The 20,017-nt window shown below is 39.3% G+C and overlaps 1 protein-coding gene and 1 non-coding gene across 2 annotated transcripts in view; one reads left to right on the top strand and one right to left on the bottom strand.

Moving 5' to 3' along the window:
- The window catches only part of sema3h (sema domain, immunoglobulin domain (Ig), short basic domain, secreted, (semaphorin) 3H), a 47,711-nt gene extending 30,050 nt beyond the window's left edge, over positions 1-17,661 (bottom strand). Inside the window, exons 1-2 of the mRNA XM_026333349.1 lie at positions 17,568-17,661; positions 1,614-1,768 (exon numbers count right to left, since the gene is read on the bottom strand). Coding sequence (XP_026189134.1) covers positions 1,614-1,768; positions 17,568-17,661 — 249 coding nt within the window. The remainder of the gene's footprint in view (positions 1-1,613; positions 1,769-17,567) is intronic.
- Positions 14,428-14,500, top strand: trnar-ccu (transfer RNA arginine (anticodon CCU)). Its single transcript has one exon. It is a non-coding gene; the product is annotated as a tRNA-Arg (tRNA).
- Positions 17,662-20,017: the final 2,356 nt, after the last annotated feature.

Below are 20,017 nucleotides of genomic sequence, written 5' to 3'. Positions count from 1 at the left end.
AGTGGGTGGCTGATCAGCCTGACTGTTGTCTGTTTGTCTGTTTTCCTACCTGTTTGACTGTCTGATAGCTTGCGTGTAAGTCTGACTGATGAGGGTATTGATTTGATCCAGCAGAGTTATGAAAAGGCAGCACTGTCGGTGTCCTTGCAGTAACCCTGAACTCAACCTGATCGGTTCGCAAATCATAAACATGTCTGGATTTTATGTCAAAGGTGGAACACGAAACATAAATCTGTAATTTATGTCTAGTAGTCAGTGTTGCTTTTTGATTGGTGTAAACTGATTTCCATCATGATTTATGCTCCTGTGCATCCTAAAGTGGTCAAAACACGATTTGAGCTCCTACGAGTATGAATATTTTTTTTTACAGATACTGGACACATTTTATTGGACCACTGACGTGTACCGCTGCACACATTTGGTGCATGCTGACATGAATATTAAGTCAGCCTCATTGGAATTAGTGACACATGTTGGGTGGGAAGTTGACCAGCTGAATCAGGAGAGGGCAGGGCTGACAGGGGGGTCTGCCCCAGGGGTTTAAGCTTTAGAGCTTTATGCTTCTTAATATTGAAGATCAGAAAGCCAAATTGTACAAAAACAAAATTACTATAAGAAATTAATACACCGGCTAAGGGAAATAAAATATTGCAATTATAGGCTGTAAAAAGACCATGGACCATGGAGTACTGGTGATCTGTGCCTGCCTTTATTAATAGCTTGATTCAAATTTCAGCTGTTCTTCACTACCAGCATAATAGTTCTCCAGCACTCCCAGCACAAAGATGATCGTGCGGTGTGGTAGTAAAAGTGGACAGTGGAGGACAGAGGAATGTGAGAAATGTGAAGTGAATCATTTGTGGCCTGTCTGGAGCTCATTATGTTGTTTTGTGTTTTTGCAACTAACACAGGCTTGTTAAGCTTCAAAATCCAAATCTAAAATAACAGCAAATAAAAAAAACAAAAAAAACCTTCAATGAAGGTTGAAAATTTGAGGATGATTTAAATGAGTTGCTATACAGCCACTGAGTTTAGTTCAGTAGGAAGCACAGATCAGTAACCTGCTAACAAGGAAAGACGTAATTCTCTAATGAAAGTGAGAAATTAAAGAAAGATACAGTATCATGGGGAATATTAGTCAAAGGGGTGTGACTTTCCTCTTTGGCATATCATCATGAATGACTCCTATTAAGACAGTGACACACCAGCTATCTAACTCTGCTCGTACTGTTTATATTTGTTTCTGTGGATATTGCAGTACATACTGTATGTTAATAGAAATACCTGGAAATCTTTACTATCTTATATTTTAATCTCATCCACAGTATTAATTGTCGTTTTAATTACTGATGGATTGCACTAGTTTTTCAAATTTGACCTCTTTGGTTTGTCTATTAAAATCCTTTCTGCTTTGTGTTTGATGTTCCTGTGCTTTGCATCTGTCTTATGTCTTTTTCACCCTTTGTGAAGCAGACTATTGTTTTAGTGTGTTTTTTTATGAAATATTCTTGATGCTATGAACATTCAAGCAAATGTCTGCTGTATGTTTCTGTGATACCTTCCTTTGGCTGGTATGGGAACGTGTGTACGTGTGTGCGTTCTCCACGTCTAACCTTGCGCGGATTCTGTGTTATGTCATCCAGACTGGTAGACAGGAGGTTATCTTTCATGGCCACGTACAGACGCCTCCCGTCTTCGTCAGGCAGCAGGGAATGCAGGTCTCCGGCCATTAGGGGCAGCGTTAGCAGGCGGCCATTCTGAATCAGCTCTGTCAAGGAAGAAGAAAACAACAAGAGACAATATGAAGGAGTGACATCGGCGGAGACTGAATAGCAGGTTGGTCAGTTTAGTTTGCACACAGACGTGGATGTAAAGAACAAATAATAATTTTTTTTTTTAAAAATGAAACTAAAAATTAATACATATTCCCAAATGCCATTTCTGGCCATGTTTCACTTTAATAAATGAGGGGTTTTTTTGTAACAAACAAAGAATCAGATAAACTGATACACAAAGACACATTTTCCCACACTTGAACTATCACACACGTAACTGGCAGCTGTTTGTCTTGCAGCTTCATTTCTCTTATCGCACTGAACACTTGGCGCAAAATAATCTGTAAAGTTTTGTTTGCTGATAAACAAACACAGATGATCAAACTTACACACAGACACACTGTACCTGAGCTACATCTCCAGACAGATTGTAGGATAACGAGTGATTCTGAAAGCTCAGATAACGAGCACAAAGATTAAATGTTTTTTAAATGATTACGCTCCTTCGCCATGAAAACTATGGGAGCTATGGTGCGGGAGATCTACCGATAGTTTAGCAAGGACACATGTTGCACGTCCGTCTGTCTTGCATTAACTTTTATATTTTAACTTCAGTAGATTTGGTGTTGGCTCATTAAGTTAAAAACATAAACATATAGGCTTTAAAACAGTAGCAGGCATAACTTCACACACTGGTAGCTCCAAGTAACAGTGAAACAGAAAGAACTTTTTCAACTTCAACACCCAAAAAACCAAGCCCAGCATATTGGTGCTTATCAACCTGACCATTCTGCAACACTTCATACATAAAGAAGACCAGAGGAACAAGAGGAAGACTAGAAAGTTGCTTGTGGATAAGTGTATACAGAGTCTAGGGAGAAATATACAGTACACAGGTTTTAGTTACCATAAATTGCTCTGTAGAAATTTAGGGTTTTCACATGTTGAAATGTTTAATTTAGATAAATACAACAAAGAATTCTGCAATTAGCAAACACTGATTAGTGGCAGAGTCACAGAGTTTGGAAGAATCAGGAAAAGATTAGAAGACATAGATTGATGAAACGTGTTGAAGAGTAAATACTAAGTGGAAGAAAGAAAACAAAGATACCGACAGACATGAAGAGAAGTGGGACATTGCTGAGATGCATGAATGACTGAGAAAGAGCATGAAATGACTGCATCTAAAATACATGGATAGATGAAGAGGAACAGACTGGGTTGTGAGAAAGGCCATATTCACCCTGAGCAAAGTTGTAGAACTTTGTGCAAATGAATAGTTATATGATGAAATGAGACCAAGACCATTCACTCAGAAAATAACCATACCAAAATGCTGAAAAAGCAAAACTCTGCCTATTTCTGAGATAAGTGTGTGTGCTCAGGTCAGACTGTGAATGTAATCTAAACAAACTGCAGGAAACATTCCTACAGTGTAAACTTTTGGAGTGGGATGTCTGATAGTTTTTCATCCAAACCTCTCTGTGCATATCCAAGTAGAGAGAAGTGTAGGACTGACTCTGAGCATACTGAATTACAAATTCCACCTGATCTGAAAATGTCTCAGCATCTCAAAGGAAAAGCTGTAAGATGTGGTTTTGCAGAAGAACGATTGAGCTACTTGCCTTATCTTGCACCTTACCCCAAGCCAGTTTCGGTATTGACTTTGAATTATAATGTTTCACTGAAATAAATAAGTCTATGTGCTGGCCAGCAATAAATCCCAGGCTAAATCCCAGCAATCTCTTCCAAACCCTGTGCACAAAGACACAGATGATACAGTGTTTTTCAGCCTGATTTATAACTAACATAAACACCAGACAGAAACAGTGTGAAGGTCCATCATGCTTAACTCAATTTACAGAAACCTGGGGCAGTGTGTCTCAACATAGATTCAGCAGGTTTCCACAACTCTGCCCAACTAACAGTCTCAATGCAGAGAGCTGTAATTAGGTAATCCAAACAGGAGCAAAAACAACTAAATTAGTTTGGAAAAATTTTGTAACAGCAGAGAAAATTATGAATTTGCTGAATGTGTTCATTGTATTGCACAGTTCCCTTTTTTAATAATTCCAGTCTGGTTTTTTTGCTTTGAGCACATCAACCCCAAACTAAATGTGAGGGGCTAAAATAGCAGGGACAGATAAAATGACAAAAACAGGAGCAGGAATGAGCAGTGGGGAAAGAAGATGAGAAAAATGACATGGGGAAGTGACAACAAGATGAAAACGGCCTGATGGGTGAAGACAGTTACGAGATTAGAGTGAGAAAATTGTCAACACATGACACAGTGATGGACAGATGAGGAGGGGAGAGAGAAGGAGCACAAAGGGAGGAGAGCAGAGTGAAAAAAATCCCAATGGGAGAAATTAATAAATATTGATGGATGAAGATAAGCAGGAAAAAAGGAAAAGACAGGTGGGAATTGGGAAGAAAAGGTCAAAAAGGGTAGAAGGGAGAGAGCCTATAAAAATCATATTGGTCAGGGGGAATGATGGGCATATGGGCGGATTGAGAAGGAAGTGGAACCAATTGAGACAGAAAGAAAGGGAAGCAAAGTGGAAAGCATAAGAAAAATTGCAATGTAATAACAGCCACAGGTAGATTGAGGGGGTGGCAGAGAATAGTGAGAAAGGCAAATGGTGAGATGAGATAGGAAACTTATATGATGACAGGATGAAAAATGAATTCTGGAAGGATGACAGGAGAGAGAAAGAAAAGAGAAGACAGACCAGCATAAAGAAGTAGAAAAATGACAGAGCCAGGAAGGGAAAAATGAAAGATATCTCTAGAAATTATAAATCAGGTTATACCACAACACGCTGACAGTCAGGCAAAGGAAATGGAACGATAATGTGAAACAGAGAACGAGTCACTCTGGCACAGGGAGGTTTTGCAGTAGAAATGTATTGGCTGGTTATTATCTATTGGGTACTTTGTTAATATTAAAAAGTCTCTGAGGTAAATAGTTTTGCTTCACACTGATCATGGCTCCATTACTCCCAGCAGGAGCATCATCAGCACAACATATTCAACTGAACAGTTTTCAAAATGTCACAAATCGCTTTTATTTTGTTTAGGTGCAAACTCTCTTCACGTAGAGTTTTTTACCCTGACAAGGCCTGGACAGCAGCAGCAGAGCTTATACTTACTGCATATGAGTCTGTATGTAGGTTAGTGTAGAAGGACTCATTCCAATAGACCTCTTTTACTTATAATAGTAATTAATAACATTGACAGTGACTCTTTTCTATTCAGCTGTCCCAGTAATCTAAAGCAGAATAAATACTGAGATCCTAAAGCAGCAGCTATCATGGCTGTTGTGTTACTGATGGCCTTATGCTTGTTCTGCTATGAAATATCTATCATGAAGAGGTTCTATGGTGTTTTCTGTTTCTGTTTAAACGATGTGTGATATTCATGTTTTTTGGTGTCCGGTAAAAAAAACACAAAACCAGCACCATTTTTTTAAAAGAAAAAAGAAAAGATACTGTCTATTTGTGTTGTCAGTCACGAGGCTTATTTGAATTATATAGTGTACTTAACTACTGCTGAAACTACAAACCCACAAATTTCCTGTGTTAAACCAAGACAATTCCCAAGAGCCACCCTCTTGCTAGGAAATCTTAACCCCACAGAATTTCTTCCTTACTATGCCAACATGAGCATCCAGTACTTCAAATGAATTACAGTGTGTGTGCCACAGCAGCAGTACCACTTTGCTTAATTCAGTCAAAAGGGAAAAGCTCAGCTCAACTGCAGTGGAAACACCAGGGACATTCAGCATCCATTACCATCACAAGATCCCATTGGGTCAGACAGGCTGACATCCAGCTCCCATACTACCTCTGCAGTGCATGAAATAAAGCACTACAACAAAGAGAACGACATTCGGATCAGCCAGCGGGCACTGAGAGTGGCTTTGTCAACACACACCCGCAACGCACAAACATACACAGACCCACACATCAGCAAAGATAGAAAGTGGGCACAGTTGGTGAGTCAGCAGCACATGTTCAATACTGATTTAGATTTAGCACACGCACACACACACACACACACACACACACACACACACACACACACACGCACAAAAACTAATTTCTTAGACACTTACCCTAACCACACCTTAACAGGGATTACAAATGAAAATTAGCCTTTGGATTTATCTGATACAATAAACATTTTGTGTGGTGCCAATGTCAAATAAACAATCAACAAGCTAAACCAAACCTAAAATGTATATAATATGTGAAGATAAAGCCTCACAATATGACCATGTAAACAGGTTTATGCCCTTACAACATATGTAATACAAGTACACAAGCACACACACACACACACACACACACACACACACACACACACACACACACAATTACTGGAAAATTCAGGTCCAGTCAAACGCTTCCCATCTTGACCTCACAACGATGAATGGCTCTTATTCAGTGGAGAGAAAACCACATTCTTTTCATGCACACACACACACACACACAGTCATGAAACACCAGCTGCACCCACCCCACCCTTACTCTTGGGACAGTTACTATGGCAATAGCAACCATGCCGACATAATTTGTGAGGGGTGTGTGTGGTGTGTCGAGGGGGTTTCTCTTGGCCTTGCCCCCTCCTCAGTCCCTCACCACACACACACACACACACACACAAACACACACACACAAACACAGAAACACACACACACACTCCACACCTCCCATGTCTCACACTCACAGATGAATGATTTGGCCCACACCTCTCATCAACACTTTGGCTAAAACACAGAGGGCAGTTTGGAATAATGGAGTGTTTTTCCAAGACATCAAAGCCATTTAGTTAATGGGAGGGCACGCATGCACAAACATACACACATACCTTTATGCACACCACACACCACATACATTTACAGCAGACAAAAAAAAAAAAAAACATCATTTGTGCTTGATCAATGCCACCATTCAACAGGATGTTAACACACACACACACACACACACACACACACACACACACACACACACACACACACACACCTGTCAAAAATAAATTAAAACTGTGGCCATTATTAACCACACACAGTTACAAAAGGTCCCCCAGCTCCCGTCAAAGTCTACAATAACATCTGAATAGATGCTTTGAGAAGTTGGAGTGAAAGCTTTAGTGAAAGTTTTATTATTTGTCTGTGGTGGTTTGTGATGATTTTATCGACCAAGAGGCAATTTGTTCTACAGCTCTGCAGCCTTTTCAGAAACTATGAATTAAAATTGATTTTTAAAATAACTCTAAACTTCCAAATACCTTTAAATTGCATTTAAAGCTGGAAAAACAATCTGAAACTGTGACTTATCGTGTGCCATAGGGAGAAGGACACAAAGCAAAAAAAAAAAAAGCAGCAAAATATCAGAAGCTCCTTCATACCGAAGAAAAATTGGAAGAGAAGATGTGAAGAGGCTGAGCAATGTCTTATTATTTCACTGTGCAATATTTCTCTAGAACTGGTCAGTTTTTCCTCAAACAATCATGTAGCTTCTAATTGTGTTCGATCCAACATAGACCATTTATATCACCAGATATAGACGTTACTCTTCCAAAATCCTGAAAACTGAAAACCAGAACACAAGTTTTCCAACTGGAATATAAAGTGAAATATGGATTTTTAGTATTGTCTAAGATTAGTAAATAGAACATTTGTAATTATAACAACAACTTTCTCGCCCAGTACAGCACAATCTAATCGTTTTCACACAGTGCAGCCATTCTTATCAGGATCAAGTTGACAGCGCGGTCAACAAGGGTCATGACCTCTGATCCGAGCCAATTGACCTCTGACTCCTGTCACAGGGAATCAAAGACAGAAAAGGTTAAGACTTAAAAGAACAGAGATGCTGAGCCATAATCCTACCGGTTCACGGACACACACACAAACACACAATTCAAACTGCATACCGAAAGTGTGTATTTGAATGGTTCTTTTATGTAAAGGACCCTCTATGAGTGTCTTTTTATTACATACTGTGCGTGAATTCATATGTATGTCTGTCTGTGGCTAAGTATTTTTATCCATGGCAAACATTAAATTAAAGGTCGCAGGTCACAGGATCTCTGATGGACCCCAATGTGATTAGAGCAAATGTGAGGCGTGTGGTACAGCCATGAACATTCCTGCATTGCATTACATACATTTGCACATACACTCATATTCACATGCCAGTGCCAGCATTTTCATACTCAAACACACCTGCACACAAGCAAAACAACCTCAAAAGACTCCATTCAACAGATCAGGTAAATGTTCCATGGTGCCAATCTATGTTTCAGTTTCTACTGACCCAAAGATGGAAAATTCTCTTAGACCCTATGAACAAAGACTGGTTTAAGTTCATGGTTATGACAGTGGCACCGTACTGTCTGAATGTGACATTAACAGAACAGAAGTGTCAAAAAGTTTTTTGTATTTTCTATGTTCAAAGTAACTTTGGTATGTCTGTCTGGAATCAAAGTAATTGTCTTGAATGGTATTTTGGGACAAAATGTCTATGAATCGATTAAAACAAACAAAATCCATTAAATATATGCATATACATCAGGTCTGCTTTTCCATGGTGGCATCACAAGAACACATCAGGGCTGAAATGATGACCTAACCTAATGATCCAACAGGCAGGCTGTTAGCAAATGTCATAAGCATGCAGGAAACGCTGGACTGGTCCACGGTGCATTAACATTGTCAAGTTTCAGAAATGAAACTTTCCCAGACAAAGTGTCAGACTTACAATTTTTTTTTTTTTAAAAATATAAGCCTTGCAGGAGTTTGCACTGGCATAGTGAAATAAAAATGACATCGGATGATGGAAGTCGCTCTCTCAGTCTTTATCTGACTCATGGGAGTCCAACTTAGCTATTTTCTTGGTATTTTACAGTTCGTTCCCCGTGTTTCTATATTCAGTCAGGGCAACTCACACAAGCACACATTTACCATTAATCTATCCAATTATTCTCTCACAGCCTACAGCATTGTCCGTGTGTGTGCGTATGTGTGTGTGTGTGTGTGTGTGTGTGTGTACAAGCTACACATGTGTAGCTTTGCTTCTGTGTATGGTTGCCTATCCTTGTCCGTCTGTTTGTCTACTCACTGAGCCCCAGGGAACTTTAGCTGTCTGGTGCAAGATTCCCAGGGGGAGGACTTTGTTGGCTGCGCTACCAAGGGGGAGTGGTTGTGGTGGGGACGAGGAAACCAGGGCATATTTCCTGTGGAAATGGGGTTATCACTTCACCAATTACTGGTGCAATTACAGCGGGAAGCTTGCAGAAGTCTGGGAACAAGGCCTATAGGCACACAGATGGGCACTCATGAAGAAACGCACACAGTCACATCGTTTGTAACATGTCTACATGCATATGGCAGGTATAAAACCTCACTGTCTTTCTTACGCCAAGATCAGGCCACAGTATCTTTATGTCTTTCAAGATGTGTGTCTTTGACTGCATTAGAGAAGAATCCAGGTGAACAATCATAGTGTTCAAAGTTTATGTTTGTCTTTTTGTTGGGGCCTCATGAGAATGTCTCGGATGCAAAGTCAGTTATCTGCTAGTATGTCATGCTAAAGTACTGTATATGGTGTAAAATGACACTTTGTTGTGCTCGGTCGTGGCACCAAATGACTTCAGAGGAACATGTCACATGTTTTTTGTGAGATTTGTCTGATTTGTCTTCTGACCCTTAATATTAAGTATATATGAACCATCTTTTCATATAAAATGAAAAAAGTAAAAAAATCTCACACACACACACACACACGCGCGCGCGCACACACACACACACACACACACACACACACACACACAGACATTTATATATTCATTACATTATCATTCACATACACACAAACTAATCCCTCTCGTGCTTCTTACCATTCAGCATTGACTCACATCTTCTCACACATTAAACACTTGCACCCACACACACAAACACACACCACAGCAAAATTACAGCCATACACACAGATGCACTGTCTGGACTGTGTCACAGACAGACCACACCCACGTGGACAGCTTGACCTTCGACCTCAGCCTGAAATATTATTTATCATCATCAGACTGTTCAGTCTGGGTTGCTGTACTGCTGCATACACACATTAGAGTTCATGCTCTGTTTACTTTTTAATTAAAATTCTTGACCTAATTATTTCTATTCTTTTCAATAATTTAAAAATTAAATTTAGCATCAAGTATATGTTTATGACTGAAATCACATTTCTTTTCCTAAAATACACATATTGCAGGAAACAACAACCCTTTATGGCCTGGACACAAAAATATTACATTTGTGATCCCTCACAGACTAGTGACTATTCTCTGCTGTGAAATTATCAGCTGGAATCTAACTATAGAAGTTAAAGGAACAGTTTGCAAAAGTTTTTGGATGTCCACATCTGTTAGAAAAAAAAAAGACAGTCTTTAAACTGTGTGTGACCTCTACTTCAGGGCTTAGCCGTGAAGTGTTCATTGTGCATTACTGGCCTTTGTTTTAGCAAATAACTATACATCTATGTCTTACCATTTGAAAAGTTCTGGAGTTCAGGTTTAAATTTACAATCAGCTGGGGATCAAATTTATCAGAAGTTTTTGCTTTAAAGTCTGGCCAGACCACAAAAACCACTATCTGTTACTGTACATCCTATTTTCTGATAACTCCTGGCTCTGTTTAAACAGGAAAAGGAAGTTTGCCTTCCAACCTTTTGTGGCACATTGTCTCATTTTCCCATCACTGACAAAACAGGGAGAATCAAATTCTTTTGGTTTCTTCTTGTTTACGCAGCCCTAGGAATGTCACATTGGTAACATCAGGGGTTACAGATCAGATACTTTATACTGGTGTAAATGTAGTGCTATTATGGAGCTCACTCCATCCAGATCTCTTCCATAGTCACATCAGCATCTGCTGTTCAACCGGTGAACACATATTCAAAAACTAAAATTAAATAGAACTGAATAATAATGGTAGCTTAAAGTTACTGGAGGGGACATTCATCAGAGATGTGAAGACAACTGAGCAGTGATAAAAAATTACGATGGAATCAGTTTTCTACAGCTGCACAGTCACCCTGCTTCAGTCTTTCATGTAGTTAATAAAAGCTTAGAAAATAGTAAAAGTTTTGAGTTTTGTTTCTCAACCAGTGTTTTCTAATGGTATGGCAAAATTAATATCAGCGATCCATATTTCCTTTATGTTTGTATTTTTCTGGTGATGAGGAGTAACAATGTGCCTTCCACTAACATCACATCCATTTAAAGTAGAGGTTCTGCTCTGTAAGTAATATTTGTGTAGTTTAGAGGGAGTAATGTAGAAGTGGTGTAAAAAACTAAACCAGAATAGTAGATACCTGCAATTCAAAGTAAATACAATTTTAAATGTCATCTTTTTCTGTCTCTATTGTCTGGCCTATACCGAGCTGCAAAAAAAAAAAATTACATGATGTGCTTCTTAAAGGGCACCTGCTTATTTTGGCATTTTACTGCTTTGCCTTGGAATGTAAAAACGACTTATCTTTTGATAAGTAATACCTTTTCATATGATATTGCAGACAAGTTACTATGAGAAGCTTATATTATTGTATGAGAAAGAGTTTCAGAGAAAACACATATATTATATTTCCTGAAACAATCTGGAAGAAATGACAGCTAAGATATTTCCCTGGGAATGATTCTGTCAGCATCCACTATATCCTCTGTATCCTGTGTCTCCAGCCTGCCCTAATCTACAGCTAATGAGGTAAACTATTGGTTAGAGTTAGTCTTAGCACTGTTGAACCCGTCTGCTTCTGGCTTCCATCTGGCCAACAAGTCAAGTGTGCCTTTGTGGATTAATTCCCACATGGAGCTAAAGTCAAAGGAATGCTTCCAAAACAAACTAGGCAATCCAGATCTGGGTTAGTAAAGGTTTTTACAGCCAATATGACAAAGACATAGATTTATTTTGTCTTGTAATTAAAAACCTTTAGCTGCTTGTTCAGGTTTTATTTTGGCATTTCTTAAGATCTTTAAAGTTGAGTTTAACTAACACCAAACAATGCCCTAAAGTTAAATCCCCTGATGACAGCACCTGAGTAGTAGCTTCTCTTATGTATCCTGAATGTATTATACTGTAGGTACGAAATGCTGATGCACAGTGAGAGGCAGAGATATATAAAATACTTTAGAGCTGAGAACCTCAGCTCTGTTTGTTTGTTTGTTTTTACTTAATTACAGTCTTCAGGCTAAAGAAAGCTTCTGATACTAACACCCAAAACTTCTCAAGGGTGAATTTACAGCATGTCCACTGTTGTCAGGGGCTGTTGTTGCCAAAACAAGGGTGTAATTAAGACTCCAGCTATCTCTGTCCAGATAGAGGAGAAAACCCTCAAGCACCAAGCCCCCTAATCAAGGGCTCTTATGTCTTAGTGAGGACTTAAAGTTTAGTTGCAAGAACATATGGATTGGCAAATATTTTGGAAAAGAGATTTTAAACAGCAGAGAAGGCTAGCGCAAGTAGTATTTTCAAGAATCTACAACTATTTGCTAAATTAGTACATAAAACAAAATCTTCCTGAGTAATACCTTCCTTGAGATGTTCTAAGTGTGGGAGGAGCAAACTATTTACTTCAATAGTGACAAGTAATGGCAGCGTCACTGTTGGAAAAAATAATTAATAATCCTGATTCTGTACCAGATAACCATCCCAGTGAAATCCACATCTGAGCAACAGCCCTAACGCAAAGCCTGGAAAGCACTGGCCTAGATAGAAGCAGATCTGAAAGAATAAATGAATACTGAAATATCTCTTGGTTTTTAATATTGTGCTGAAGGCTTTTGTCCTTTATTAGTACATAGAGGGAAGAGGAAGGTGAGGCCGGAGAACGAGAGGGAAGCTGTGCAAAATACACCAAGGCCCAGGTTTCACTTCTTAAAGTGCATCCTCACACCGCAAGGAATTTTCCGAGCATGTAAAAGCTAAAATTAAACTGGAACTTAATACAGGAACCCTGGTATATTGAGTTGCACGTCAGTTGAGAATTTTACTTCAGATTATAGTTTCATGTGTGGGATTCTTAGAGAGACAGGGTTAAAACTCAAGAATACACTTTTACATTCAGCAATGCAGTGCCAAAAACTAAACAAAGGTGTTAAAGATATATTTCACAGCTTCTATAGCTGAAGCTGAAATATTAACTAGCCAACGAGATGCCAAAACAGCAGTTTTATAAGGTTGATGTTTGTAGTCTACATTTTCTTTTTGTCAGTTGCTTTTTTTGTGTGTAAGCTTGTTTCTCTCACAGACAACTACACAACAGCCCTCTACTTTATCAAGAACAGCCAGTTCATCTGGGTTTTATATGGAAGCAGCTGTTTGAGACTCCTTAAGTTTCCTACGATAACATAACATTAAAGGTCTGTCGGCAAACCAGCTGAAGTGTATGAATACTGTATGAACTAAAGATAACTGAGCCTCCATGTAAGGAAACTGATCCACTGGCTTAATAACAAATCCAAACCTCCTCTGAAACATTTACAGTTTAATCTCTCAAATAGATGCTGATGGCACAATGACAGCAGTTAAGGTGATTCTGCATATTTTTGTTGTATGTGTTCACTAAGTATAACAAGGTGTATTGGAGCTTCTCACATTTTTGTATGTTTACCTGTGAGTGTAACTGCAGTTTTAGCCAAGGGTACTTGTGTGTGTGTTTGCTTCCACATGATGAATCTAGTGTGATTAGTTCAACAGTTACGTGTAAGTGGACCACAGTGCCTTTCACCTACTACACTGCAAGAAAAATGTCTCTTCTGTAAATGTGTGTGGTACAGAAATGGTATCTCTAACTGCCATCTATCATCAAGAAAATCACACTGAATGGCTGGGATAATGGACTCATTAGAAGTATGTGTGTGTGTGTGTGTGTGTGTGTGTGTGTGTTAGCTGAATCCTAGAGGGCGATATGAAGTTTGAGTGAATAACTGCCATAATATAGTCATTAAGAGAGAGACTGTGGGCGTTAGGAGGTAATCAGCCATGTATTTAAGTATTTAAAGCTGTTTTTTTTTTTTTTTCTTCAGACGTACAAAGCTCTCTGGTCAGTCTGTCTGATTACGATTCACCAATATGAACAAATATAATCTCTGAGACAGTAAATGGATTTCCACCCACTAGGCTGTGAAATTAATTTAAATAGTCAGAAATCCACAAATATCATATAATATTTCTAGCTAAATAATCATTGCATACATGAATCATGTGAATTATATGTCTATTCAAGAAAGGAAGACAAACTAGTGGTAAATAACAGATCTGGTACAATGAGGAGCAGGGAAGGGCATGGCTAGGTTTGTTCTGTTTTGTTTTTTTCAAAACTGATATTGATACCTGTGATGGACTTTCACTAGATGTTTCCACAGGTTGCTCATGATTCTGCTCTTACATGCAAAAGACCTGAAAGGTCAACTTTGATCTTAGTGACGTGCAACAAGACATGGTGAAAGCATGAAATCCCAGCTGACATTGGACAAAAGGGGGAGTATCCCCACCACAGACTGCCAGTCTATTAGAGCTCATTCTCATGCGTTTGCTTTATAGTGGAACAATATGGATACCAAGACAGTTGGTCTAGTATGACTCAGCAAAGCCCCAGTGGCCTAATGGATAAGGCACTGGCCTCCTAAGCCAGGGATTGTGGGTTCGAGTCCCATCTGGGGTGGTTAGCAGAGGAAGTGTGTTGGGCCCATAACACAGGTTGATAGATTAGAAACATCCTCTGCTAAAAGCAACAAGAGTTTTACAGTGGGTTGCAGTACAACACACTACAATAAGAACACACTCCAACCATTTGCAAATTACAGCAATTCCACAACAGAAAAACCTCTGTGGTGATGAGAAGGGAAATAACCACAGTATTCTCCCAGAGAGAAAGGTAAAGCACACACATACTAACACACAGGCCTGATGATCGACACGGAGCCTTCCACAATCCCTACACACGTCACACATATTTTTCTTCTTTCTCTCTCTCTTTTTAAGGACAAGATGAGTCACAGTAGATAGAAAACATGCTCCAAACCTCTGTTGTTCAAAGACATCAGGATCTGCCGCAGCAGAAAACACAACAATGCATTAGGTGGGCAGAGATCCTGGAACTCATTTTAAGTACACACACATAAGCTCATATCTTCAAAGTGACACACATACACTCATGGATACATAAACATAGTTCATGTGCGCTCACAAACACACACACACAGCTTCAGTGTTCAGATTTTATTTCATCTAAATTCCCACGTGGGAGAATCCAACAAGGTTTCCCTTCTCCCCCTCTGTATCTTCTAGGTCATGACTGACTAACCTTTATCACATCTACTCCACAGACCCTTTACGCTTACAGCTTATGTAAGAACATGCAATCAGCTGGTTTCCTACTGGTAAACATGATTAAAGGGAGTTGTACGTACAGGAGTTTCCGTAACTAAAGGGCTGGTTGCCACGAAGTAGCTTTCAATAAGAAGGGGGTTCACCATAAATACAGCTAAGCCAGCACAAGATCGAAGTTCAAATCCTCTTTTAATTGGAAGATGCAGATCTGTGCTTTCACATTACTTCTGACCATCACATGTATTATCCCCAAAAACAAAACCCAACATGGGTCAAAGTGTTGAATCCTACCCTACTGCTTCACGACAACTCACAGAGCATTACAGACAGTGTCTGTCCAACAACAGTCAGGTCTTAATCTTTCTTCTTCATACCACACCCCACTGCTGCTCCTGAACATTAAAATACACGGCACACAACTATCAAGGCATGTATACACACAAAGTGTTTCATCCACTGATCCACTTTAGTCAATCTCTCTGTCTACGTGGCCCTTAAACTTGCCTTCCAGCATATTTTTTACACATCAAGTCAATTTTTCTGCATTTTACGCATTGAACCTCAGTGTATTGAGCTGAGTGCTTTTAAAATGCAGGTTACCTACGCTCAGTGCTGTGCCTGAGCGCCTCCTGTGTACACACACACGAAACACTAGAGCTGCTGCTGCTGCTGCTGCTCTGCTAACATGCCACTCACGCTGTCTTCTGTGTCGACACGGTGTTAGATGCTTGTGCAACGCCACCTCACCCTTTAAGGGGACCCGTCAACTCCAATCCAACCATGCATCAATCTCCTGATGGCAGAGACAGTGCTCCTCTTCAGCAGCAGCAGTATGTGTTCATACAATGTGTAACACAGTCGCAGGAGTGCATAAAGAGAAACACAAGAGGCTGAGGGAAAAAAGGGCGAAATACACCAGCAGATTCATGCAGAATGTACACTAGATAAATCTGAAATTTTAAGTTCTTAGTTTCTTTTCCTTTCACCTTTTTAAAGGAGGTTCTGTTTTGTCTCTCTGCACATTTTCCACTGTGGGGGACAGATGGGCCTGGAGCCAAACAATAATTAATGTGATGGTGATCTGGATCTGGGACTTCTGCCATCACTGAACCATAACTGAAACTAACAGACACAGACAACTGACTCCAAATACTGGGGTTGTTCGTCCTTTCCAGAAGTCAGCCAGGTATGCAACTTAATTGCCAGACTGCTAGCGGCACAATATTTGATTTTTATGGAAAATTAATGAAAAGGCATTTAAAAAGCATTTTAAATCTGCATCTGACAGTTTTCTTGTTGCACTAGCACTGTCTCTGTTTTGGAAAAGACTGCTATTGATTCTAATGCCATACTTCAGCCAAACAATATCTGCCCCTAAGATTTTAAAGAATAATTCAGTGGGGAGTTTTTGTTTGTTTATAGTTTATTACAACTTGACTTGTTTTCATATTTGCCTATCATTTCTAACAGGAACAATCACACTGTATCAAGTTGACTGCTGCAATCTGGGAATGCAGTGACATTGGTAAAAAGCCTAAAAGGGAAGGAAACACGTGTAGTCAGAAAATGTAACAGCTTTTAAACAACCCCCCAGGTTTGACTGGTTCACCTGTGACCTGTGTGCTTTTGTAATTGTGTTTTCTATACAATATGAGGTTATTAGTGACACTCACTTTTATTTTTATACCCAAAGGAAGTAGTGTACTCTATTGTAATCTGTCTAAACTGTGTTTACAACCGGCCTCACCACCCTACTGCTTCTGTTTCTTGCTTCGTCTGACCTGTTGGGCTGTTGTGATGTCGCTAGGTTACCAGATTTTATCAGCTCCATTAATAAATACAGTTTTATTCTAACTGAAAAGAACAATGGAAAAAACTATAAACAAGTAGTGATAATGAGGTGGAATTTTCCTTTAAGGTGACTTAGAACCTTGGCAGCAGCCTTTAATATGCAGGTTCCATTTTTAAATCTAGGAATAGGGGATATCTGGCATTATAACTGCATTAGCAAATGAAAATGACCACAAAAATGATTGCACTTCTAATGAGATCTCATGGTGTGAGGACACACTAAAATGGGAAGGGGCTAAAGGCAAGGCTTCACACCCATTGCAAACTACTGGAAGAGGATTAATTTAATACAGGTGATTACAGAGATGGAGGAAATGAGACGATGTGGGAATGGAACAAAAAAGGCAAATACAGGTGCTCAACATATTGAATAACAGGTCATTAATGAAAGAAAAGTGAAAAATGCAAAGACGTGCATGTTTCTCATCATCTGCATCTGCATATGTGTGTGTGTGTGTGTGTGTGTGTGTGTGTGTGTGTGGAGAAAGTGTGAGATTTATTGGACATTAAAATCAATGACTTACTAAAAACAAGAAAAGAAATCTTACCAGTGTGTGTGAATTGCAGTCTTGGTTGAGATGCTCTCCATGCTCTGGTAGCCCCGAGGTGGGCTAGCAGGACCACTGCCACCAGCAAACGCATCCTCTTCCTCACACACACAAACAAACACTGAGTCCAAGTGTGAGTCCAATCTTACAAATTCAAGCCAAAGCAGTTTCAGTGAAGATTTCTCTGCATTCAGGTGGAATCCCAACACACACTCAGAGACACACACTTAGTGCAAGATGTTGCACTGTTCAAAGCAAATCAAATCTAATTAGTGTGAGTTTAAAGATGCTGAATCCAAACACTCTTACAGTCCAGGTATGTCAGGCTTGAGTAAGTCCAGATCCTAAAAACAATAATTCACCGCACCTTGTAAGGAGGTAACGGCAGCACTCACACACACTTCACCATCTATGTGTTTGCGAGTTTATATTTCTTAAGCGTGTGTGTGCGCTTCAGAGATAGAGGGGAAAATGTATTTGAAGAAAAAACTAAGTCGCCTCTCTGCTGCCTCCTCGCAGCTTGACAGCTCTCTTCTGTTCTGTTTCTCGTCCCAGCTCGTCTCTGCGTGTGACTCTGCTCCCTCTCTCCCTCTCTCTCTCTTTCTCTGGGAGGCGGAGGGAGAAAGATCCTACATCACTGTGGCCACCCTGCACACACACAAATGCAAACACGCCTCTTCACTGCTCCAGGAAAACCTAGCCAGTGGAAATCAGAGACAAATCAGCTTTCATCTTTATTCTTGTCACTCTCACGCTCACTCCCATTTTCTCACACTCTCGCTTTTCTTTTCCCTGTTTTTTCCTTTTGCACTCTCTCACTCAATCACCCACTTTGTTTATTTCTTTGTAATTTATAACACTTATCTGAAACAGTGATTACTCCAAGCCTTATAAAGGACTCACAATCAATAGTAAACAGAAAATTAGGTAGCAAGTGACTAATAAAACACAAGAAAAATTACAATCACAAAAAAATACCAAAAGTACTCTATATATGAATTCCAACACATATGCCTATTACTGTCAGCCACAACAGCCAGTTAAAAGAAATAATTAAAAAACCTTCAGTGAAGGTAGGTTTTTAGAAGTGGTTTAAACTATGATACTGACTTCGCAAGTCCGAGATCTTTCTAGACCTGAGATGTCTGATGATAAACTGTTGACAGCCTTTATTGTTCAGTCTTTGCATAAGAAAACCCAATTGGCTTCTGGCTCAAGATCTCAGACAACACGCAGGTTGATCAGGGTAGAGTAACTCAAGAGGACTGCAGTAATCACAGGCCAAGACATGAAGTTCATTAAAATGAATAAGATCTTACAGTTGATTCTAAAACAAACCTTCAGCTTCTTTCTGTCTGTACCAAACATGGTTCTCTATTTCCTTCTCATTATTCTGTTTCCACTCCTAACCCAAATGCAATTATTAAACCCTGTGCCTTCTTCCTTGCTGTTATTTTCATTAGATAGCAGCTCACTGGGGTACAGCAGCACAGGCTAAATTTTTCACCAGCTCAAGTTCAATCACAGGCTAGCAGAGACAATTTATTCATTCTCTGAGATAAATAATGAATTGAGGTTATGTGCAAATGAAAAAGTATCTAGTCCCTCCAAGGATTGCTTATTCATCAATGATTTATTCTCCAGACTTGTTTGTTATTGTATAATTAGTTCAGTTCATTTTTATAGGAGCAAGCAGTTTAATTATATCATTATATGTTCTCTAACCTGGTGTTTACATACCCTAATGCTGCTTTTAAGTGGTTGGTGGCAAATCTGGTTAAACCCACTGGCCAATTAATTTATCTAATTAATACAGATTACAAGAAATGATAGAAATCCCTACCTTTACTGCTTACCTCCCATTGCAGTGGCACCTGTGTTAAGCCAATCCAGGATCACCGGTTGATCAAGCAGTGTAGGTATTACTATGACTTTGTTCATTTGAATGTTCAGTTGATCATTTTTTCCTTTTCTTTGGCGCTGCCATCTCTGATGAGACTAACCACCCAAGCCAGGTCTTGTATGTAGGAATATACCAGCGAATATTTGCAATTAAAACTGCAGATGTCCATGTTTTATTTGTATACTGGCTGAAGGACCTGTGTACTTTATCAACTAGTGATTAAACTGTTAAAACACTTAACGTTTAAGCTATTGTCATACACATTACTCTGGTGCATGCATAAGGGCTGAAGGTGTGGTGCTCTTACACACCAGAGATTCAAAAATACAACACATATACAAAATATAACGTCTAAGATTTACAGACGATCGCTGCACTCCAATCTTAGCCACAGAGAATCTGCAAATTAGGTGAAATGTAAAGGTTATGTTTGATAGTTCTGGCAAGCTGTTAGAATAGCAAACACTGGACTCTGCAGTCACCATTTGGACATATGAGTAAAAATGCACTTTTGCATTTTTTACAAACGGTCAAACAGTAAAAAGTG

The sequence above is a fragment of the Mastacembelus armatus genome, chromosome 7 (assembly GCF_900324485.2).
Source record: "Mastacembelus armatus chromosome 7, fMasArm1.2, whole genome shotgun sequence".
NCBI classification, from domain to species: Eukaryota; Metazoa; Chordata; class Actinopteri; order Synbranchiformes; family Mastacembelidae; genus Mastacembelus; species Mastacembelus armatus.
The sequence above is the reverse complement of the archived record's forward strand: the minus strand, read 5'-3'. Positions and strand labels throughout refer to the sequence as shown.